Raw genomic sequence first — 26,315 nt, 5'->3', positions numbered from 1 at the left:
TGATTCCCTGTTCAATTAAAATCAATCACATCAATTTTGTTGATAGGAATTGATGGAAAAGTAGGACAAAAGTAGACCATTTTATTAAAAACTAGGAAAAGTAGGATGAGTAGACGATGAGTAAGAAGGGTGCGCAATTTTTTCATGGTTAATAAGTTTAGAAGATATGGACGTTTTAGAGTCTGAGAATGACTGAGTATGCTTCTCCGTGTACATTTTTCCGAGTTTTTTTGCTTTGCAGAAAAAAATTCCTATGTTGTATAAGAGAGAGGTAGCTCGCTATTTTGTCATTCTGCACAGATATAAGAATTCTTTGCACAAAAAACATGTGAGTGCAGGTGAAATAAATGGCAATAAGACAATTCCCAAGCCCACCTTAAATTTAAAAAAGTTAAATATTCCGGTAAAAAATTTAAATATCGAAAGAAAATACCTTTTATTATGCTATTTTAACCAATTCTATGTTAATTTTAATTAATCAAGGGTTCCGCTCAACAGCCAAACATTACACTTCACTCATAGTTCAAAAAAATATGTGGTAGATAGCAGCACTAAAACAAGCATTACACAGAAACAAGCTTCACTTTAGGTTCATAACACTCACATGCACATCCCAATATGTACCAATTCATTAGAAATTCCGCAGAAGAATATGGACGAGGTACATGTATGGTTTAGTAGTAGTAGCCTTATAAGTACGGTGACCATACATCCTGTATTTCCCGGGACAGTCCCGGTATTTTTTCTTTGACAGTCCCGATTTTTTTGGCAAAAAATGTCCCGGCTTCTCCCGTTTTTTACACGAAGCCTACTTGAATTTTTATTCTTCATTGAAGTCAAAGATTGAAATTATTTTTCCAAGTCATAAATTTTTTCGATAATTACAACTATAAATAAGAGTACAGTCAAACCTCGTTAGTGCGTCACCCGGTTAACACGTCACTCCGCTTACCGGGTCACTTTTTGGAACTCCCAATTGGAATTGGCACAGCTATGGCTTACTCCGCTTACTAAGTCATATTTTTGCGCTCCCAAGAGTGACTCATTAACGAGGTTTGACTGTATTAATCTCCCACATTTATCTTGTTGAACGGTTTTTTTTTTCCGTGGAATTCATTTTAATCCACTGCAATTGGCAGTAATGCTTCATTTCCCACCATTATTGATTTTTTCCCGTACTTTCAGCAATATTTGGAAACTTTGTTTAGTTTTGGCGTCGTTTTTTGGCGATAATTGGCGATGTCCCATATTTGGAACCTCAATTTCCTTTATTTCTCTCGAGGAAATATGGTCAGCCTACTTATAACCATCGAGGGCTCCGCGAGGACCTCTACTTTGGGGGAAATCCCTGTTCTAGAGAGTATTTTTCGAACTGACTGCTTGAAATTTAACATTTTAACGGCTTAAGATTAACATTTTGAAAAAAACAAGCGGCCTTTACTTTCTATAAACAAATCCGGATGCCGCTTAACGAGTTTCACAACTGGACGACTCATATCGTAGATGTGAATCACGTGATCGAAAAATGAAAGTAAATAAAATGAAAAAGCTATATGTATCACCTATAACCAGTTCGTCATCCGTTTGGCTGCAATCGATGCACTCTAGGTTGAAGTTGCACAGGGTGTTAGCCAAGTTCCTCTGCGCCCGTGACAAAGCTGCAAAGACACAAAATAAATAAATTAAAAAAAATTGATGAAAACGCCCCCTTGGGGGCGATGGAAAGTTCCATGGGGGCGGTGGAAGCTACGGGTATAACATAGGATCCTATGGGTTAGATTGCGTTGGGGGGCGATGGGACAAAAAAGGTTGGGAAACTATGACATAAACCTTCTTGTACAGAGCGGACAGAAAGTCATGAAAATCGACTGAGTATGCTATTTGCATCATATTATTCGTCAGGAAAAATCACCGATAGGTGTCACTTTTCCATAAGGAGACTTCCTGATTTTATGGAACTTAATTTTCTATAAAAATATCCATTCTCACGAAAAAAAACCAACTCCGTTGTATCTGATATGGGGCCGTTCAAGTATTACGTCATCATCAATGGGGGGGAGGGGGGTTTCCGATTTGCTGACTTCTGATGACAAAGGGGGAGGGGGTTTGGATAATGCATACGTCATCAACCACCCTTTATGTGAAAGTATGAGTTACGATTCGGGGGGCAGAGCTGATGACGAAATTTTGCTGACAAGGGGGGAGGGAGGAGGTCAAAAATGGCTAAAAATTTGCTTACGTAATACTTGAACGGCCCCTATTCATAAAAATGGCAATCCGTTATAAGTGATTTTTCTAACACTATTGGTATTGAAGGTTCTCTGAGACAGGGAAAAATTCGTTATAAGCGATACTTCCCAACATCCGATTTCGTTATAAGCGGGCTCAATTTAATTTCGTTATAAACGGGCTCAACTTAGCTGGGAATCTACTGATCATTGTGTGGCGAGAATGTTTTTAAGAAGAGACAGCCTATATAGAACAGAGCTGCACAACCTATCAATTCGTAGGAAAGAATCTGATATCCTTATCGTGGTGTGAATATTGAGGACGAGGTATAGCCCAGGTCGTAAGGCACTGACCTAAAGTACCAAAGGGTGTTTAGAGGTGTCGCGAGTTCGATTCGTCATTGTCAGAAACTTTCCTGACACAGGGGTACAACAGAAACGGCGGCATCACCACAGAAAAAGATTACTACCGCAGGGAGTCCCACATTGAGGGGTTAGCGGACCAACTTCTCGGTGAGTATAAAAAAAAAAAGTTGCAGTTCAAAATCGGCAATAAATTGTTGGTCCCGGTCTAATTAGCCCTCGTGTGCAGAAAATGACAGTGGTGTGACAAAAATGATCAAGTGATTGATATATATTGATACCTTTTTTTAGGAGCACCTTCCGCAGGCCGAAGGTTGCGCACCCACTAGCCTAGAAGTTAGAAAACCACAGAAAAGCATACTGTTGTGTGATTCATCAGGGTACACTACTATTCAACAGTACACGTACCTAGTACAGAATACAGAATGAACCAAGCACGTCCAGGCTCTATCGCTATTGCAATTTAAGCACAGTGGTCATAAGACCGCGGACGCACCAAGAAAACCTACTGATGTTTCAGCCAAGCGAAGCCACCCCAAGAAAATCCAACCTCCCCCCCCCCCCCCCCAGGCCGCCCATCACCAACTCTCTCCTCACCCTGCCTCCCTCACATTCTCTAGTACCTAGTACACGTTCCTCTGCGGAATTTCAAACGAATCGGAACACACGCCCGCAACTAGGTGCTTCGTCAGCAGGAGCAAGCATGCATGCTCAACCCATGGCCTGCGGGCCAAATGTGGCCATCGGAGTCAGTTGATATGACCCGCGATCTCAAACCTAAATTTGGAAAAATGAACTTCGCGGTGCATTACCAGATCACTTAAATGAACTGCGGTACATTCATAGATCACTAAAGTGACCCGGGATGTTTTTAGATCACTTAAGTAGTCCGAGGGAAATTTCAGATCAATTAAGTGACCCGCTGCACATTTAAATATCACTTAAGCAGACCGCAGCACATTTATAGATCACTTAGGTGACCTGGGCGCTGTTCCAGATCACTTCAAGTGGCACATTCGCACTTCAATTAAGTGGTCCGCAGCACATTTCCAGATGCTGAAGTTACCCTCGACACATTTACAGATCACTTAAGTGACCAGCGGCACAGCTCCAGATCACACTTAAAGATCACTTAAGTAGTCCGTGACACATTAACAGATCGCTAAAGTAACCTGCAGCACATTTACAGATCACTTAAGTGGTCCACGACACGTTTTCAAAGTCTAATGAGGTGGCCCAAACTCTCCAAAAGGCTACTAAACCAGACATGTACCTCGTTCATATCCCTCTCTGCGGAACTTAAAAACTTCTCCAAAAGGCTGCGCGCACCCTTGGGTTATTGGGTAAAATTTGAGCTAACTTATGATCCAGCGCCCTGGCCACCAGACCCACCTGCTTTCTCCCCCCCCCCCCATTGCGGCCCTGTCAGTAAAGGGTACAACTAAACATCACAGAAGTTCTCAAAATTATTTAGGGAAAAAGAAACGACGGCAGTTGGTTCGATCAACCGCACGGAAAATATTAAAATTTTTAGAATACTTTGAGTCATTGAAAGTCAGTCAAAAAAAAGGAAATTAATGATGACAATAAAGGAGGGGAAGAAGTAAAGGGGGTCAAGGACCCTTTTTATCGAACCCGACAACGGATTGGGTTCCTTTTTTTTTTTTATAATCCAATTAACTAATAAAGAAAAGCCAACATTCAAATTAATGAGTTCCGCCACAACTTGAATATTCCGAAATGGCGTGGAATTGGAACAAATGGTCCCATTTTAATTCACATTAAAAAAGAAAGAGAGAGGGAAAGATTACAATATTGGGGGAAAAAGAATGATTAATTAAAAAATGTGTGTTTTCCCTCTTCTACAACAGAATGCTATAACTCTTCAAAATTGAAACTCGCCGCATCAAAAATTTCTCTCTATTTAATTGAAAGATTCTTTTACATTTACTTTCTCTTCTAATAGACGCCTGTTTTGAATCACATCGGCAGTGTGCATGTGTGTGTTTTCCGCGGTTCCCAACCTCGAGGCGCGAATGCGAGCCCGATCTCCCCGTTAAAATGTCTCGCCGCAGAGAGCAACAGGCCTCTACACAACGGTATAATTATTCATTCATTACACTTCACTCACTATGAGTTGAGGAAAAACCCATAGTTTAAAAAAAAATTGTTGGCAGATTTCAGCACTACACAGAAACAAATTTCACGGAAGGTTCACTATACGTACACACACACATTCCAACATGTACCAATTCGTTAGAAGTTCAGCAGAGGTTGGGCTAGGTGCATGTCTGGTTTAGTAGTAGTAGTAGTAGTGTGTATGTGTGTGTTTAAACACACATTCATGTACCAATAGACCAGTGGATTTCAACCTTTTTCAAACCATGCCGCTCCCCTCAAAACCATCTCTGAAATCCTGCTGTTCCCCTGCCCCCGTATTTTTTGTCGTACTTTCGAGAACGACGATGATGATGACTGGGAGCCCCCTCCCACCCCCACCCCCACGAAGTAATCTCTGACTATAGGAATACAGGAATGATTGGAACATACGGAACTATTAAGTTACATCCGACGGAAGGGGGGGGGGGATGGAACTTAATAGTTACATATGTTTCATTCATTCCTGTGCCATTCCATATTTCCCATATTCAGCGATTACTTCGTGTAAAACCCAACATTAAGGGTACGAACATAGAGTACGCTGTTCAGAGGCGGAGATAGACGAAAGTCTGTGGGCCCCATGAAGACGGCTGAGGGAAGGGCATGATGATGCCAATTCGTATACAATGGAACTTCGGTTAACCAGCTTAATTCGTTCCACCAATGTGCTTATTATACGAATCGCTCGTTAATCGAATCAAACTTCCCCCATACGAAACAATGGAAACTCAGATAATTCGTTCCACAATTATTCATTCACTTGAAAATGACTAATTTAAAACTGCATTCAATCGATTTATACATAATGTAATAAAATATACATAATATATAAATAACGTCATAAATAAACATTAAAAAATACACTAATGTTTACAAATTAACTTACTCTAGATGACGAGAGAGGGGAGGACTATCGTTTAGGGCGATTTAGAGTCTCACTTTTGTTTACGAACTAATTCTGTTTCTACGTGGCTTTCAAAAATAATCTTATCGAATCCCGCTTGCTGTTGCCTAACTTTTTTGGATTTCTGGGAAATGGGAAATTGAAATGTTCGTTGGACAGATTCATTGCTCACACACTCTCTGCTACAGCTTTATTTGGGTGGTTTTTCCCTACAGAGTTTTGCACAGATTCCCCACATTCTACACGCCCTTCTAATTTCATTTTACATGAGGGACTTCTCTCTTCCTCAGATGAGATACCGTCCATAAACTCTTGCTGGTGCGTGCAAAAAAGATCCATTACTTCATCTACCGTCAAACTCCTAGACATTTTTCACCACATTACTTCTTGAATGCCATCCTCATGCATCTCCAGTCCATGGTCTTTTCCCCCAAGCACACAATATCTGCAAGTAGTGGCTCCTTTTTATGAGCTAGACCAGTGATTCCCAACGTGAGTTCCAGGGGGGCGGCAGAAGCTAAGGGTATAACACACAGGCTCGTAATGCGAATAATCGCTCGTTAACCGAGTCAAAATTTTTGCTCGTTATGCGAATTGGTCGTTAACCGAAGTTCCACTGTATATGCATATACGTTCGATCAGTCGGCTCCGCTACTGAAGCTGGGGGGGGGGGATGCCCCCGTATCTCTGCCCTTGACGCTGATTTACGATTTTGCGATTCTGCGCCGTTACGGAGTGGTTAAAAAACCTGAATCTAAAGTTTTTTTGAAACCAATAAGCAGTGGCGCCGACTTGCAGAATCAGAAACCAACGTGCACAACGGTTCGTATCCTCAAGATAAGGTGTAACTCCGGCTCTTCGCGTGCCGTTACTGATACCATCCCAAGTTGGTCACCCCCCCCCCCCACTACTCTATCGAAATTTGTGGTAACCTAACGCTGGCGTATACCCACTGTGGGAGAAGTTCGTAAGCAACCATTTTATGAATAATCCATGCATAGGAAGTTTTTGAAATTCGCGGACGCAACGTGGAAAAATCGCGAGAGTTCATCGGAACGGATACTATATCGTCGCAAATCACATCTGACGGCTCGAGAGTGATTTAGCATCGCCAAATCGTGTCATTGTCTTCAGAGCATAGAAAGACACGCGAAGGCTGTAGGCAAAGAAAATTGAATGTTTCGACAAAGAAAAAAAATCTACGAAGCAAATACACATAATTTGAACCATACATTATGTCCCGTCATGTGTATCCAAATATTCAAAAATCTCCCCCCGCCTTGTTTCGAACACCAATTTGATCGAAACAAATTAGAGGACAATATATATAAAAGCTATCCAAGAACAAAAATGGCGGAACAAAATGTTTTTTATGCAAAGAGAAGATAGAATATTCCAGAATATATCTAAGATCAGAGACATCGACCCGTGTCCACGGGTTATCACACGCCCCAACTCCCAAAAAAAAAAACCCAAGCAAATTCCACAGGGATATGAAGAAAGACAGGTAATGATGGCAACGCGAAGGTAAAGAAACGGTCTCTGGGGACGTCATAAATTGGCGTTCACAGGACCGAAAAATCACGGGAAACCAGCCACGTGTGCATATCGCACCACTTACAGCAAAAGAGCCCTTTCCAGAAAATGGTATATCTGTACATACACACACACACCATTCCCAGGTAGGTATGCACACACAGTATAAGGATGTGGCGGGAGTTGGTGCGCGGTGAAGAAGGTAGGTATGTAGTGTATGTGGGTCCAAAAGGATGCAACGGATTGGAGTAAAAGAGAAGCCAAATGAGGTAAAATGGGTGGCGGAAAAGTAAGTGTGGGGGGCCTCAAAACGGATGGTAATGACGGCCAGATTTCCAGTCGTTTTCTCTAAAATGGCCTTCTCTGGGTTAAAAGGGGGGAGAAGAAGAAAGGGTTTATTATTGATCACGGGACCTCCCAGAACGATTTCCAAGTAGTATTACACCAAGAAATGATACATTTGAGTTTCCCCTAATGGACGGCGAAGAAAGTGAACGCACACCCGTATACAGGGAATGAGAGAGAGAGAGGGAGGGAGGGAGGGTTAAGGGGGGTTCCTAGATCGATATGGGAGCTAGTGAGCTACCGTGTTCTTTTCGAGACAATTTGACCGATTCCTGTGTGCGCCTGTGGACATGCTTTATGACCACTTGTAAGTGATTTTAGTGAATTTCTTCTGATAATTATGGATATGCCGGGAGAGTCATTTGACAAGTGAGAAATCCGAGTTTTGTACGCAATGTGAACAGACGTATCACGACAGAATGTGAACAGGTATATATACATACTAGAAACAACTCCACCAATAGTGTCATATCCACCAATGTCAACATAACAATAAAAACCTTATGTAAGTGTAAATAACGTGAAAATTCAAAAATGAACTGTTAGTCGTACACCCTTCATTTTTTGTGGAACAATGATTTGCATATTTCCAGCTCTTTGATTCCGTACAAGGCCCTCTATCAACAAAAATTTTAACCAACTTTTTTCTGTATCAAAGAAAAATCCCCCTTTCGTGAGAATAACTTTCTCAAAAACTGCATTCCAATATTCTAATTCCTTCAAATTTTATAACTTTTTAAACTATTTACGAACTTATGGGACACCCTGTACATTCAAAAACAAAACACAATTACCTGAAAATCTCATGAAAACTCCCAACAGGTGGTGCTTCATCGGTCATTTTTTAAAAACGATTTTCATCGTAACAAATGCTCTTTTGCTGACCGTCCTCGGACTGTCACCATAGGGGCCAGGTGTCGACAAATCATCAAATTCAGATGTCAATAAAATATCTTACGAACCCAAAGGCAGATTTACAGTTTGCCGGCTGTGGGGGGGGGGGGGGGGGTGCTGCACAAATTTTGCTCCCCTTCTCCAGTTCTAGTCTGGTGACATAGCCCGTTTGGTCCTCATCCCCAATAAATACGCATCTGTCTCTTAAGTCGCTCTTTCGGTTACTCATTCTTACTCTAGTCACCCCCATGCTTACACACTCTATAAGTTAGTCGTTTGGTCTTCAACGCCCGACCCACTTTCACTCAAAAAGGACCTAGATTTTGCCAATAACTAATCCTGAGGACCAGGTAAATTAGAGTACAGCAGTGTCTCTGCTGAGGCGTACCAATTCTTAGGGCCACCACTATTACCACATTACGATGCATATCTAATTCAAGGGACAATTCTGATTCACGTTTCACTCGTGTATGCAACATCGTCTTTTACTCCTATTTCAGAATTTCTTTCAAAACATGGATGATGCTACCCACGATCGAAATTACTGAATGTTAATTAATACTCCGAAAGCCATACTCAATTCCACACACACATTCACTTATTGATTCATATGCACTCTATATTATAAGAAACTTTCAAAAAATAATAATGCAATACACACACAATAGTTCTCGCGAATAAAAGTTAAATGGAAATGCCAGCAGCAGGACCGGATACGACAGTCACAATGATAATAACTTTCTTAAGGCCGGTAATTACTTTCAGGCCTCGGAATTACTGCTCCAAGATGATGGCTGTATGTCACACACAGATCACGTGGGTGGACGACACATGGATGAGACATCCGGATAAAAGAAAAGATTTTGGTCTTATAATACAGCGAAAAAATATAGCCATTTGTTGCAGAGGCATTAGTCCCCCCGCATTGTTGACCTATTATTCAATTCCGAGATATATGATGATGATAATGATAGGAGGAAAGGGCAAGAGATAGAGAGAGAGCATCTCCCTCACTAGAATGGCGACTAGATGACTGCTACAGACTGTGAATAGAATCAGTTTTCCAAGTACTGTATGAATTTTCCCGGCATACCGTATTTATTGGTGCTGTATCGTATTCGAATATTCATTGGCCTGAAACTTCAGCTTGAGCACGGCTGTTTGTGATGATATATGTAAATTTCGCAAAAAAAACGACAACAACAAAAAATAAATTCCAAATCGGAAATTCCGTATTTATTCGTAAAAATAAAAAATAAAAATTTTCAGTTGCATTCATTTGCAAAAAAAAAAAATTCAAATCAAAAATTTTGTCGCAAAATTAATTTTTAAAACGAAAATTCCCCATTTCACTCGCAAAAAAAATTATCAAATCAAAAATTTGAAGAAAAAAAATCAAATCGAAAAAATTTTGCATTCATCCACAAAAAATACTTTCCGAATCAAACATTTTGCATTCATTCACAGAATGGTTTCCGAATCAAAAATTTTGCATTCATTCACAGAATGGTTTCCGAATCAAAAATTTTGCATTCATTCACAGAATGGTTTCCGAATCAAAAATTTTGCATTCATTCACAAAACTTTCCAAATCAAAAAAATTTTGCATTCATCCACAGAAATATCTTTCAAATCCAAAATTCTGCATTCATTCACAGAATGCTTCCCGAATCCAAAATTTTGCATTCATTCACAGAATGCTTTCCGAATCCAAAATTTTGCATTCATTCACAAAAAAAAAAAAAAAAAAAAAAAATTGCATGCATCCGCAAAACCGAACTAAACTGAGGAGACAATTTTTTTATAGTTTAGTTACGAGGTCAAGTATTAAAGTACCGTACGGTGAATTACTGGTCGGTGAATTTTCTCAGCGTGATTTTCCCATTGGTGAATTTTCCCATCGGCAGATCGCGCGGCTGTGAATTGCTGTCGGCGAATTTTCCTTAAAATCCCCACACAACCGACACTAACAAATCGATAACACAGCTAAACTCGAAAACGCGTTGAAATGACCTGTTCTCAGTCGACTTCTACGCTGAAATACAGTCCCCACGCCGTTGTGTATAATTTCTTCTCTTGAAGTATAATTTCCGTAAGCTTCTCGGGAAGCTTGGGAACGATGATGAGCCACTTCGTCATGAGACTTTAGATACAAGCGCTGTCAGCGATAAACCTGCCGCTTGACGGACCACGGCGGCAGTAGCGTAGGCATTCGTCACATTATAATAATTTGTCGTTCCGGCCGCATACTCTTCATCATTTCCAACATCCCCTGCTCGAAATAAATCAAGCGGATAATAATTTCACCCTCATCGAGTCCCAACAACATTAAAGAAACGCAAAAACGGAGACTTTTTCTTTTTCGAGAGAGAAGAGAGAAGGGCTGGCAAAAAAAAAAAAAAAATCCTGCAACATGTACAACGCCCTTCACCTTGCAGAAAAAAAAGAAGAGCGTAATTAGAGAGCAGTTTTAGAACATTAAAAATGGCAGATGACAAGAAAAGAAAAAAAAAATCGGCTCCCCTGGTGCAAAACTTTAATAGCTGTTATACGCTGGGATGAGCAGGGACTAATTCGAAAGAATAATGTGCACGTATGTGTATACCCGGGATTGGGAAGGTTTCGGTTCTGACGGACAAACCTCTGGGATCTGTGAAAGGTTGAGATCCTCTATCACGGCGGGTTCTCAACCTTTTTTGACTCGCGGAGCCCTTTCTGGTACAGTTTCTATGGTGGAGCCCTGTAAGCCTATTTTTTATTTGTTCATCAAAGTTACTGATTTAGTTTTATTATTCAAAATATTTATAATTATTTTTCGATTTTACTGGGTTCCCCCTCCCCCCCTCGAGTGGCCGAGAAGCCCCTGGAGAGTTCCACACGGAGCTCCGGTCTGTCAGAACACTCGAAGAATACAGGACATTCAAACATACTGGAAACGCCCATCTCCATACAGAGCGAACATTTCACGGCAAGGCATCCCCTCCCCCACCTTCACTGTAAAACATAAGCTGCTCGTTTCAGGCTCGAAAAAATCTGTAGTTTTTCACGTGTTGAAATTTTTCGCTGCCGCAGAAAACGTGTCATAAAAATTAAATGGGAAAAATGGAAAAAAAAAACGAGGGAAATTTTTGAGGTGACCATATGACCCGTTTTCCCGTTTTCCCGGGACATTCTTTGGCGTATTTTCATGTAATTTTGACCCTTCGACTTTTTTTTTACAAAAACTGTCCGGTTTCTTCCCGTATTTTCAACGAAGCCAACTTGAGAATTTTCATTCTTTACTGAAATCAAATTGGTTACGACTGGATGTCACATATATTTCTTTTTTTTTTAAATTCGTTTTAATCTGCTGTGATTAGTAGGGCTCGGATTTCTGTCCTTGCATATTTCGCCATTTTTACGTGATAGAGCACATTTTCAAAATTTTAAGGCATGTTTTGCATATTTCACAGTTTTTGAAAAAGTAAAATTTTCCCAGGCTATTCCAATTCCGCTTCAGACTTGGTTTTTTCGATTCTCGCCTCTGGCGAGAGCTCTTTCTTCTCCTTCTTCCCCGTTATTCATAAAAGATTCCAAAACGTACCCCCACCCCCCACCAACCTGGCCCATCTATGACCCTTTATTAAAGGGTCAAACTCCCGCCAAACACCAGAAGGATGAGTGCCAACTGATAATCTTGACAACGTTTTTTGAAAATCATGCTCAAGCGCAGTGAATGTTTAGAGCAGCGGTTCTCAACCGGTGCTCTCACCCGGTCAAAATAAATCTCAGTAACTTTGATTAATAAATAAAAAATAGGCCTACGGGGCTCCGCAATACAGATTATATACCAGAAAGGCGAGTCAAATAGGGTGAGAACCGCTGGTTTCGAGCATAGTTTCCCAAACTTTTTGTTCCATCGCTTGCTTCATCAAAAAAATTTTTTTTTCCTTCATCGCCCCCAACGCAAGTGAACCCAGGGGCGGTGCAAGTTTACCTGCCGCCCGGGTGCGAATCCTCATATGCCGCCCCTAATGGAGACCCTGGCAGGAGATTGACAGAGCTTCAGTGAAGGGGACCTCGAGATAAACCTGATTTTTTTTTCCAGAAGAAAGCCGCGTCATACTGTACTGTACAACATAGTACAAATATGCGTGACCATACGTCCCGCTTTCAAAGTAGAATTTTTTTTTTTTCCCTGCCACCTCCCCCCCTCCATTCCAGAATTATCTTACCATTCTTAATAATTCCAGATAACTTAATCCTTGAAACAGCACTTATTTTTGTGACCCATCATCAATTAGCCTGTAAAGAGAATATGTAACGAGATTATTTTTACTAAGAAATTTTTTCAAAGGTGTTTCTGGTACTCCACGGACCGGCCAAGAGAGAGCCGAATTTTTCCTTTGCTTTCATTTGACTATTCTGAAACAAATTCTGGGTGAAAGCATGGCACCCCACATCCTAGAGCAGGGCCCTTAGGATGGGATTTTTTGTTAGCCCCTCAGTCAGACTTCTCACGGCACCTTCTATAGTTAGTTTAGCGTGAATAAGCCAAAAAATTACGATAATTGTCCCAGGGCTAGAGCTCTGTCAGCCCCGCTCTTGTGGGGGCCATGGGTGACGGAACCAAAATTCACACTTGCCCCATTGTGATAAGAATACACGGGCGGCGCTTGGCCATGCGACCCATTGCGGCTACAAAGGGCGCCGTTCAAGAAGGGTGCTCTGAGGGGGGGCGCAAAATCCGAGATGAAAGGGCGAAAGATTTTGTTAGGAATTGTTTTGATAAGTCGTGAGGGAGGGGCATGATTCAAAAGGGTAGGGCTGACAGGGCTGTAGCTTGGGAGCCCGGGACTAAATCCTTATAATTTTGCTTTTTTTCCACACTATAGATTAACTGTAGAAGGGCCCGCCCCCATGGAAAATCTGGCTTGGGTTAAGCGAAAGATTCCAGCCTAAGGGCCCTGACGCACGATGAAGGAGCTATGGGGGGGGGGCAATAGGCAGGAGGAGCAAAAATTAGGTCCCGCACGGGTACAGATTTTGCCTCGAGCCGCTCCGACAGCTTACGTTCTTTTTTGTTTCTGGTATTTTACAGGTCCTATTTTTTTTTTATTTTCTCAACGTTTCCGTTGTCGAGATATGACTCAAAAGCGTGATGCCATGTAAATTTTTACTGTGTTAAATTTTGTCTACGCTGCCACCCCCTCGCTTAAGCCACCCCTGAGTGAACCCATAGGATCCAATGTTAAATCCCTCCCCGTATAGGGCCTCAATATTTTCAAATTCTTCGGAAATTACCCTTATAGTGACTGGAAATAATTTTTGTATCAATTGCAAAGATTTGTGCATTAATGTGAAATTGAATTTCCTCTCAACGTGCCTAAAGGATTTTACAGAAACTGAAGAAATTCGTTTCTGAATATGGTGAGAAAGTGTTCTGCACAGATGGAAACAATATTGTTTTGCTAATTGCGCGATACTAAAGTTGCTGCAGAAAGGAAATCCACCGTGCTGTTTCTGAAAGCATCTAGGAAGCCCCCTGCGAGTCAAGTGTGTGTCGTCGTCCATAGCTCCTGTCTGTAAGTAGATTTGTACGATCCATCTAGGAAGCCCCTGTGAATCAGGTTTGGGTCATGACCCATAATTCAACGATCCCTGGCTGTAAATGAATTTGTACGACTCGTCTAGGAAGCCCCTGCGAGAATCAGGTTTGAGTCGTGATCAACGTTAAAGAATTTCCGTGTGTGGAACATTAACCGTGAAAGAAAAATATTTGAGAAAGCTATGTTTTTGGTTCTCTGCTACTATATAAGTATGGGTTCAAAGTAGTTTAGACTGATCAACACTTCTCATTATCATATTATTTTGCTAAAACTAAATTCCTATTCCTATCTGAGATAGGAATGGAAAAATTTTAGGACAAAAATTTTTCGTTTCATAGGGCATATTCAGTTTTTTAAAGGCATAAATGCATTTTTCATAGAGCAATTTTTATAAGTTTTTGGGGCATAAAAATCCTAGCCCTAGCGATAACTGAAAATTTTGTTCAGCTTTTGTATAATATTTGGCGCCAATAGCAATTTTTCTCGAGAAAACACAGAAAACATGGTCACTTTTTTTTCGAGATTGCAAGGACGGGGAGATTTTTTTACTTTGGGGATTTTTAATTTCTGCGTGGTACCATGAGAAGAATTTTAAGTATTTTCGTCCAAAGATAAAAAAAAACGGAAGAATAAACCGGCCTGAAGATTTTGGTAACGCTAGAAAAGCTGAGCCATTGCCACCTATGCCGTAAAGCCGGGGTTCCTTTTCCAGCCCGACCCAAAATCGACAATAAGATCATCTTCGCGACCCAAAGGACTGTGTTTCTCGAAATTAGTCAAACTATTGACGCAATAAGTGCATTTATAACAAAGCTGTAAGTGGATTTATACGACTCATCTAGGAAGAAGCCCCTGCGAATCAAGTTTGGGTCGTGACCCATAATTCAACGATCCCTGGCTGTAAGTGAATTTGTACGACTCGTCTAGGAAGCCCCTGCGAATCAAGTTTGAGTCGTGACTCATAGCTCAAGAATCGATTCAATGGCTGTAAGTGGATTTGTACGACCCATTTAGGAAGCCACCTGCGAATCAAATTTAGGTCGTGGCCCACATTTCAAATTTGAAGAATCCCTGGGGGTGTAAGTGGATTTGCACGACTCATCTAGGAAGCCCCGACGAATCAGGTTTTGGTTGCGACCCATAAATTAAGAAGCCCTGCCTTGATGCTGCAGTTCTGAACTATGACAAAGACGGGCCGGCGTTGCAGAGAGACGATTTTTACCCGTCTTGCATACCACAAGTATTACAGGACTTCTGTCCTGTGTACTCCAGGATCATCCACTATCTCGGTGAGATTTTACTAACCAACGGACTCTCTTCATGAATGTACCTCAACAAAGCTATGACCACAGTGTCAAGGGACGCTGTTTAGAGCGCATGGACGCTAGAATGTTCATCTTCGGATGGAATCAAGAACTTTCGGAAGATTATGATGTAGATTTTACAGTTGATTTTTAATTTCTCCCTCCGTATATTATGATACGTACATTGACGAACATTGATTTTATGTGCAATCTATATGTGATATTTTTATTTATTATTCTGAAGATATTTAATAAAATTTCCAGACACACCCATCCTCCGGGAACGCTTCGATATCTCAATGAGATGGGAAGCGGGGTGTGTTTGGTTTTCAAAGGTCAAAGTTCTGAACTATGGCAGACGGCACAAACTGCACGGAGGTGACACTTCAATCAAAAGAATTGGCTTGAAGAGTACAGCGGAAGAGGTAGCAGCTTGATTATGAATTCTGCATACTCAAACTACTACAAAAACTGCAGTTGCCAAAGAAATTCCTATTACTTCACAAGAGCGTTAACGAACAGACTTTCACTGATGTTATTCCCTATGGATGGCACACTACGGTGATTTCCGCTGCTAAACGGGACCTACAACTAGAATCGATTCCGAACGATAGGCGAAGATTCCTTCTAGAATTAGTTGATGCTGCCCGAACGGCATTAGGGAAGAGGTTTGAGCATATCAAGGTGGACACTGATTTATGTAAGTCCAAATATACATACAGAATATTGCAAAATTCAATTTGTTTATCGTATCTCTAATTGTGTTATAAAAAATATATAATTTCAATCTTACTTGAGGGAAAAACATTAAGCGTCGCATTTCAAATCACTTAAAGCAGTGTTTCTCAACCGCCGGGCACTGACATCAGTCAAACTACTACTACTACTACTGAACCACACAAGCACCTCGTCCATATTCCTACGCGGAACTTCTAACGAATTGGTATATGTTGGAATGTGTAGCGAACCTGACGTGAAATTTGTTTCTGTGAAATGCTTGTTGTGTGCAGTGCTTCCATCTGCTATCAATTTTTCTTACTATGAGTGAAGTGTAATGATTGAATAATTGTATTGTTGTGTGTAGGCCTGTTGCTCTCTGTGGCGAGACTTTTTAACGGGGAGATCGTCTCGCATCCACGTCTTGAAGTTGGGCACCACAGAAAAAATCAGTCAAACTGGACCGTGAGCAGTGGTTCGAAATGCCGGGACTAAATGGAGTAAACCAGGCCGTGATTGATTCACTGTTTCATTTTGCTCCATCTGTTGCTCATTACTCATGTGTATGACCGAGCCCTCCACTCACAAAAAATAAATCAACCGGCCGCGGTCTTCCAAATGTTAAGAACCACTGACTTAAAGAGATAAAATTTAGCAGAACCTAATGTGACACGACATTGGGTAAAAAAATTGCAACAAAATCTTCTCGACTTGGGGAAAATTTCCCATCTTGCATTCATTTTTTTAGCAGTAGATGATTTACAACCAGCAGCTCGGGGTCTTCGATTTTGCTTCCCTGCTTTATAATCGTTTTCAAAGTTGACACGTGGGATATTCAACTGCTTTGCGATATCAACTCTCCGTCATTAATTTGAAATTCTTGTCGAATTCTTCAAAAATTTCCAGTTTTTTTCCTTTTTTTTTGAGAAACCGCTTTTCGTTTTCTCGGCATTACGAACGGCGGATTTGACACAACCCCCAGCAAGCAAAGCACTACAACGGAAGAAAATTCCACAGGAAATGATAGAAAGAACTTACTCTGTATGTACGGTATGCATCTCTTGTCAGCAGACCTGTACCCTCTAAATGCTTACAATGTGTGTGTGTGTGGACTTTCTTACCCTCTGGAGATAACGCTGAAAACATTGAGGAAAAAATTTCTGAAAGGACGTATGGTCGTCCAAACAACTGAAAACCGTTTGTTTTAGAGTTTACCGCGTCTGCGTATTCTCAGAAACAAGCAATAAAATATTCACTTACATGTCCTCTCTAAATGGCCATCATCCAGCAGCTCACTGGCTATTTTCGTACACCAGCAATCACCCTAAAATGTATGGCTTTTGCTGTGACAATATGCAAGAAGAACTGCTGCAGAAACTCGTTTTCACTGCATACAAAAATTCTGCGCATCTGATGCATATAAGGGGCCATTCAAGTATTACGTAAGCAGATTTTCAGCCATTTTTGACCCCCTTCCCCCCTTGTCAGCGAAAGTCAACAAAACACTGACCTCCACCTCCCCCTGTCAGCAAAATTTCGTCAGCAGCTTAAAATATTCCATATCCTCAAGGGGTAGTTGATGACGTAAGCAACCTTCAAACCCCCTCCCCCCCTTTGTCATCAAAAGTCAGCAAATCCGAAACCCCCTCCCCCCCCCCGATGCTGATGTAATACTTGAATGACCCCTAAATGACGTTTTTTTTCTTTCTTCAAAACATTCGGAGTTCGAGTTTGAATAGGACACGTTAAATAAATGAAGTTTTATGTCGAATAAATGAATTATTTTAACCTTAGAATGCATAGGAACCAATTTCGACCGAAGCCAAATGTTGTATAAACGCGAAAGTCGTATAAATGATCTTAGACTGTATCAATGGCAAAATGATTTGGTTGAAAACCGTCTCGGTCAGGCACTTCCAGCATATTTTTCGCAAGCATTCCTGTTCCAGATTTCGTACCCTCGAGTTCTTCATCGACACTGTCAATAAAACATTGAAGTCGTATCCGAGATATTTCAAATGTACATAGCAGCAGTACAACTCACACACACACACACAACACTAGGTATTCATGCAGACATTCATGTTAGGTGCTCATGCTGCTCCGCAAATTTGAGAGTGGAACGGATAAAGAATTGTGGTGTTGGTGTTGGAACAGATTAGGGAAAATGTTGGCCACAGGAGTCTGGTTAATTTTGTGTTTGACTAAGGGATATAGTCCCCGTAAAATCAAAAAGTGAATAGTACGTACATGGTTGAAAAACACTCCGAGAAGTGTCGTATTAATCGTATGGAGTTTCCTATATTGGCCGTACGCGGCCGATCATTATCTCAGATTAAGGGTCAATTCCGATTTCTCCTATAGGAGAGAAAAAAGTGCCTTGTGGCTAAGCTTACCAACCATCTCAGCTCTTTTTTTCACCCTCGATCGAATCGTATGAAACGGCTTGTAGAGAACCCAACCACCACTGACCACTTCCACCACCACCAACAAATCGATATCACATTGAGATGTGTGGAATGACCTGAGCTCGGTCAGTTTCTAAGATCAAATATGGTCCCTCCGTTTCTCATGAATCCTTCCTGCACTAACTGCAATGTGAAATATGCGTGTACTGAATGACTGAATGTAAGCCCCCCCCCCCCCTCCTCCATATGTGAGAGGGTCTCTTCCTCGTGAACTCCGGTGATTTTTCAGGGGCTACTTTACAGTATGAAAAGGAAAAAATGCCAAGAATGCATTCGGGTCCCCGGGTAAGACTCCTGCTAGCTTCCCCCATGTACCCTCCCATACGGAGGCCATGACTAACTTACATACCCCTACTGATTTTCCGCATAGGCGGAGATAGACTTGGAAGTCTGGGGGGGGGGGGCACGGTCATTATCGCTGGCGGGGGGGGGGGGCACGATGATGATGTCAGGTCATATATACATATATACATTAGATCAGTCGACTCCACCTTTGCCCATGATTTTCCGTTGGCAACAAAACCACAGGAAGTTTGGGAATCGGATACCTATAAAGTGCAGGGTGTAGGGGTAACAGCTAATTTCTGAATTTCCCTGGTACTTACATAAGAAAGAGCACTATTTGTGAAGTTGTTTTACCTCAGACACACGAATCACCGTCTGAGCTTCACGAACGTTTCCGGCACTGAATATATTGAAGAAAGGTTCAGAGATCCGATCTTCATTCAATTGCGTGCAGCGCCCTCTATCGACAAAAAGTTAACTTTTTTTTAACCTGTGCCAAAAAATAAACCTTCGTGGGAATAATATTTTCGCACAAACGGCATTCAAATACAGTGAAACCTCGTTAGTGCGTCACCCGGTTAATACGTCACTCCGCTTACCGAGTCACTTTTTGGAAGTCCCAATTGTCCTCGGGCAGGAATTGGCACAGCTATGGCTTACTCTGTTTAAGGAGTCACTCCGCTTACTAAGTCATATCTTTGCTCTCCCGAGAGTGTTTTAACGAGGTTTGACTGTATACCAATTCCTTCAATATTCATTAATTTTGAAACTACAATCGACGCTGCTTATTAAAAAATCACGAATAATGTTATCATTTGGGGATTGTTATCACTTTCACCAGTTATGGAACATACTAATATCGTAACAAGGGGGGGGGGGATTCGTTTATAGTTCTCAGGTCTTTTTATGTTATCTTTTCTTTTTCGTCGAAAGTTTTCCCCTTTTCGTATATTTTGTGTGTGTTGTGAAGCTAAGGTTGAACCTGACTCATTTTTTTCCCCTGTATAAGTTATTGTTATCAATCTGCAAGACTATGTTGGAGGTAAGAGGTCAGAAGGCCAAATTGACAAAAATTTCCGTACTCAGTTCACAACGTCCAAATCGAATCGAAATAGCGGCTATCATCCATGTAAAAGTGCGGCGGTTTTCTTTTGCAATGTCTTTCTTTCGTAGTGAAGGCATATGTGAAGGTAAAAAAAAGTCCTTTTCAGTTCTTCGTCAGTTTCTTTCAACTGACCTCATTCACAGTTCCTTGACCGGGACATTAAACAGTTCCATTTTAATCCTCTGAATTTCGTAATGAAAAAAAAATTGATTTTAGCTTAAAGGGGGGAAAAAAATCTGTTTTTTTAGGAAACAATTGAAACACAGTTTGAACAATGAAAAAAAAACACGCATTTTGAATCCTGTTATAGGGAAAAGAAAAACAAAGCTGTCCCGTTTTCATTCATCCCGCTCGACCAAACGGGACATAAAACCTGGATTTCTTTTTCTGTTATAGGCATCAGTCGGCTATTGTTATCAGAAACCCAGAGTGCTCACATCAAGGCGGCGTGGACTGTGTTTACTAATTCATAGTACACCCTGGAAATTTACGAACAAGAAAAATAACTCATTGAGAAAGGAAGCTAGCACCACCTCTCGGCGAAACTTTGAACTAATTTTGTCTTTTATATTTTAATTTTTTTAAAACCGACTTATGACATATTTCGACTGAAATCGAAATTTTTTTTTAATTTTATGCAATATTTCAATTGTCTAATGACTTTTGATTCCCTCCAAAATCATTTACAATAATAATACAGCAATTATTATCACTTATTTTTATCTCATTTCAACAAAATAGTAGACCAATTCCAAAGTTCATAGTGGAAGGGGCAGTATAAATTCTCGGCCGCCCCCCCCCCAATCAAAAAATTTGAATTACGCTCAGACTATCTCCGCATGGGACATATTTTCTTCATGCAGGGCCGCTACTAGAAGTCCGCAACTTGATCAGCCGGGGCAAGCGCGCATTTTGCACCCTCCACCCCTTAATATCGAAAGAGAGGGTAAAACGAGGGTGTTCAACATTTTAGGGGCGTTCAGGGCCACTCCATTGATTTAAAAACGTGTCGCTCGACCAAACGGGACATAAAACCTGGATTTTTTTTTCTGATATAGTTATCAGTCGATTATTTTTATCAGAGTCCCGGTGTGCTCCTTAATCTGATCTAAGTGATCTGGAACAGAGCTGCGGATCCCTTAATAAGTTATCTTCAAACGTGCCGAGGGTCGCTTTTGCGACCTGAAACTGTGCCACGGTGGCCTGTGAATATGCCATGATATGACTTGAGTGATATTCAACTTTGACGCGGGTCACCTAACCCTCCAGCCGCGGGAGGTTTTTCGAATTTTTCTGTACATCATCATTTGGGGTAAATTTTAACCGCTATGTACACAGTACGCGATAATAGCGTACTTCGCGGAATTTTATAGAGTACATGGAACGCGATACTCTCGCTTTGAACGCAGCTAGAGAGTTAAGTGATCTGAAACTGTATCGCGGGTGGCTCAAGTGCTCAGGAACTATGCCGTGGTGATCTTTAAGTATGGCCCGGGTCACTTAAGTGGTCTGGGAATGTGCCGCGGTTCATTTGAGTGACCAGTAAATGTGTCACGGGGCCAATAAAAAAGATATGGAAATATGTGACGCGATATCGGCAACTATACTCAAATGGTGTGGAACTACACCGCGGGTCACCTAAGTGATCTTGAAATGTGCTGCTTATAGTTCCTTTTTACAAAACTAGGTTTGATAGATGACTCCGCGGGCCATGAGCATGAGTAGGTTAAAGGGTGAAATCTGCGCCCCCCCCCCCTCTTGTTCCTCTGCTCGGAACATCAGACCCGCCTGCTCTTCTCCTCCCCCCCCCCCCAGTTGCGGCCCTGCATTCATGTTGAACTTAAAGAAAGGCATCACCTTATATATATATATGCACACACCTAAGACACATCACATGTTATTTAAATACAACATAAACGTTTTGGACTAGCCATTCCCATAACGTTTTACTGAATGGCAAATCAAACTTATGCTTCAACGTGGTGTACTATGCGTGTGCAGCTATTTCGGAGAAATGAAGATTGAAGAGCGGAGTGAGGGAAAAAAAAGTCCCTCCCTCATAAAAGGAAATGTGGATTCTGGTATGAGAAAAAGAAAAACTAACCTGGAAACCGTGTTACACTGCCTAGAAATTCCCCAGAAAATCCTCCGTGGACTAATCCTATGCGAAAGGAATGCACACTTCAGTTTTCCCTCCTCAAGGAAATCTGGAGAGGGGAGGGGGAAGGAAAAAAATAGATGGTGCTGACGTTTTCTTCTCCAGAGATAAATCTTCCACTACTACTGGGGGTAAGGCCTCAGAGGGAGTATCACCAAACTACGTTCGCCTTAAAATTTAGTTAAGCTTTGATTTGGTGTTACCCAAGCTGTGGTATTGGGGGGGGGGGGCGGGGGGCACGTTCTCAACCTTTAGAAGCCCGCGGCCTAGTTGATTTTTTTTTGTGAGTGGAATGCCCGGCCAACTAGGAAGGGGACGGGTCTGGTCAATGACAGCTATAGTTTACTACAGCTGGTGTCGGCCTGGTGCCCAGGGCGCTGGCCTAGAGCGGGCACTCTTGGTTTGGGCACGTGCCGCAGGTCACTTCAGCAATCTGGGAAATGTGCCTCAAGAGTCGCAAAGACTTCCTAGATGAGCTGTACAAATTTTATACTTACAGACCTATTATACTGTAAATGTACTTCTTGCGACACTGGTTTCACTAATTCCGAGACAGTCCCCATGGGTAGCGATGCTGATCCTGATCATTTTGTTGATTTTGGATCGGGGCTGAAATTTGTTAAGTACCCTTGCCCTATAATAAAGGTCAATTCCCTGCGGACCCCTCCAGCGATTGTCAATTTGGAGTACCTCTCCCTCCCATAAAAATCCAAAATTTATTGTTTTGTGAAATTTGCATATCATAAAAAAATTGATGAAATAAATTAAAATTTATGGTACTAAATGTGCATTCATGCAATGTTAGTAAATGAAAATGATACCACGGACCACAGATTGGAAAATTGTGGTTTAGGAAACACTGCCCTCTGCAGAATTTCCAACGAATTGGTACATGCCAGAATGTACATGTACGTGTTGTGAACATAACGTGAAGTTTATTTCTGCTTAATGCTTGTTATGTGTAGTGCTGCCATCTGCCGTATGGCAGATTTTTTTTTTAAAATTCGGCTTTGCTACAATTGTGCTTATTTTTCTGACACTTATCACCACTCTTTTTTTTTTCATATTTTACGAATCATCCTCATCTTTCGAACGCCACGCGTAAAAAATCTGAATGCCACATCATTACAGTCGAGTATGCACATACTCCGCTGTATCAATTTCACGCAATCTACATCTGATTCAGCACGGAAGAGTAGTTAAGTAGTAAAAAGATACCCTCTATATCCTTGTACGGAAACTACTCCGGTTTCAAATCACCGTTTTTATGTGTGTGTGTCGGATTCGTGAGGTCACGCTATATTACAAGCAAGTGTTCCGAATGCAAATGAAGGAATAATAATACTAATAATAACGAAAAAAAGACCTAATATATATCCCATGTGAAGGTCATGCGTGGGGTGTGAAGTCATTGTCATTAAACTAGACGACAAGAATCAAGGCAGAAACTTTAGAAGTTAGGATGAGAGAGAGAGAGAGAGAGATGCGCGTATATAGTAACAAATTTGCATAAAAGGCCGTCGAACGACCTTTTCGTGGGGGGGATATTCTCATAACCTGCTTCGACACCGGATCTCTTCGCTGTCAACAACGAACTTGTCGCTCTCTACCGGAAGAATCTTTATTCCATTCGGAGCTAATATTGGTACAAGGCCGGACGATGTCCGTCGATCCTGTCACGGAATGCGTATTGCAGAAGTAATGCACAGCGCGTCCTTGGAAACAGTAGAGAGATAGAGAGTGGGGAGGAGAGTAAGAAATTCTCTATAGAGAAAGATGTGTCCTCTCCACTTGTTAATATGAGATATACGGAAAACTGGCTATATGGGGCCGTTCAAGTATTACGTAAGCAAATTTTTAGCCATTTTTGATCCCCCCCCCCCACCCCCGTCAGCAAAATTACGTCATCAGCTCTGCCCCTCTGAATCCTAACTCATTTTTTCATAAAGGGGGGGTTGATGACGCAAGCATTATCCAAACCCCCCCCCCTGTCATCAAAAGCCAGCAAATCGGGAAACCCCCCCCCCCCCATCGATGATGACGTACTACTTGAACGGCCTCTATGTAGGTACGCTGATTTTTTTTACTTTTGGAAAGAAAAATTCACTTGCGCCTTTACGGGGACTCGAACCCACGCTCTAGCGCAGGGGGTTTCCAGCGTAAAGCTTCTAGCGCAGTAATTCTCAAACTTTAGAAGCCCGCGGCCCGGTTTCATTTACTTTTGTAAGTAGAAGGTCCAATCAAACAATACGAGTAACAGGTAATGAATGAGGGGGGGGGGGAGAAAGAAAACGGCAAATCACTCGCGGCCCGGTACGAATGATGTCAGGGGCTGGTACTGTTCCCGGCGGTTGAGAAACACTGTTATACCGGAACCCTTGATGATAATGAGCAGAGGAACGGATGCTGGTGACATTTGCATTTTTTGCATTTTTCAATACTTTTCACTTTTACCGCATTGTTTTATGTTTTGGGGCATTTTTGGCATGTTTATGATATTTTTCACGTTAGAAATTTTTTTTGAAAAAAAAAAGGAAAAAAGAAAACACACACACATTGCTTTTTACCACTCAACTTGTGCCCCCAAAGCAGAATGTTTAGCACTGTCCTGCGGCGAGCCCTCGTCTGACTGAAAATGTTCTGCGGTAAAAATCCCCATACATGTAACAGTGTTTTTTTTTGCACTTTTTCTTAAAATTCTTCCAAACTGTTCTGCGACCACGTCGCAGATTTTGGCACATTCTGCTTTGGGGCTTGTATCTTCCTTTATAAATGACAAACAAAATTTACATAGAATCGATTCGAAGTAAATTCAGTATTCATTAAAAATCCCAAGAGTTTTCACGCCCACACTTAACCAAACAATAAATGAAAGTGAATACAAGAAATTCTGATCCTATATGACAGCGGTTCTCAACCGGTGCTCCGTGTGCACTTCTTAGGGGCTCCGCGGTGACTTAAGGAAAATAAAATAAATAAGTAAATTTGATAGACATATATAAAATGAAAAAAGAGGCCTACAGGGTTCCACCATAAAAATTATATACAAGAAGGGCTCCTCGAGTCAAACAGGGCTCCGATATAAAAGTTATGTACTGAAAAGGTCTCCGCGAGTCAAAAAAGGTTGAGAACCGCTGCTATATGACATGTTGAAGAAAGACAAATTTTCGTTATATAAAAGGGAACATGGCGAACATACTTGCATGTACTACGGGTGAAACTCGAAATCTGCAAATTCGTGTTAAAAGATGACTTTGATCCTTAAGAATGCTGCGTGCGTGTGTGTGTGTGTGCAGTAAGATTTCTTAAGCTTTGTTTTTTGCCTTGTGAATATTGAAGAACTCTGATGACGTACATAAGATCAATCTTATTTTAATTAATTTCTTAATTAATAAATAGTATATATACATTTCTTAATTAATAGATTCCGCGATAGCTTTTACGTTGGAAAACCCCTGGTCTAGGGAACCTGGATCCAGGTTACGGAAAGCCATGGTGGAGCATAAGCACCGAGATGGGAGAAGGAAGGGCTTTACTTCTACATGAAATGTACCCTCTGACTTTTTTTTCCAGATAGTGGACACATTCTCTTTTATTTCACCTGCGCAGACCATTGTTTCTCTGCGCACAGAATTTTGATATCTCGATATCTGTGCGTAATGAAAAAAATAACATGGTACTTTATACAAATAATAGGGGGATTTTTTTTTCCATTCTCATTGTCAGACCTTAAACACGTCCATATCTTTTAAATTTCTAAAATGAAAAATTTGTTTATTTCTTCGTTACTGTTGTCCACAAGCACAATTAGGGGTCATTCAAGTATTACGTAAGCATCGATTGGGGAAGGAGGTTTCCTATTTGCTGACTTTGGATAACGGGGGGGGGGGGTGTTTGGATGATGCTTACGTCCTCAACCACCCTTTATAAAATCTATGAAATATTCTTAATGGCATCTTTACTGAGTGTGCCAAAATGAGGAAAAACCTTTCGCTAGTTTGTGGGCACTTAACTAACATTCTCCATAATGACAAATCCCTCTTACAGAGCCACTTCAGCTATCTCTAAATGTTCCACGGATCCTTCAAGTGCTCAGGAAATGTGTCCGGGCTGTTTAACTGCTCTGGAACTGTGCAACGCATCACTCAAGTGATCCGTAATTATGAAACGGATTTAAGTATTCTGGAAATGTTCCGCGGGTAACTTGAGTGATGTAGAACCATACTGGGGGGGGGGGCTGCTTAAGTGCTCTAAAATTGC

The 26,315-nt window shown here is 41.3% G+C and overlaps 1 protein-coding gene across 3 annotated transcripts in view; it reads right to left on the bottom strand.

Moving 5' to 3' along the window:
- Positions 1–26,315, bottom strand: part of Graf (GTPase regulator associated with FAK) — a 168,637-nt gene that overhangs the window by 115,053 nt on the left and 27,269 nt on the right. For all 3 annotated transcript variants that reach the window (XM_089240022.1, XM_089240021.1, XM_089240023.1), the window contains exon 2: positions 1,563–1,658. In XM_089240022.1, the coding sequence (XP_089096148.1) occupies positions 1,563–1,658 (96 nt within the window). The remainder of the gene's footprint in view (positions 1–1,562; positions 1,659–26,315) is intronic.

This window comes from Pholcus phalangioides, unplaced genomic scaffold (assembly GCF_987345545.1).
Source record: "Pholcus phalangioides strain wild (caught in Gottingen) unplaced genomic scaffold, Ppha-v1.0 ptg000012l_1, whole genome shotgun sequence".
NCBI classification, from domain to species: domain Eukaryota; kingdom Metazoa; phylum Arthropoda; class Arachnida; order Araneae; family Pholcidae; genus Pholcus; species Pholcus phalangioides.
This window is presented reverse-complemented; position numbering and strand designations above follow the sequence as displayed.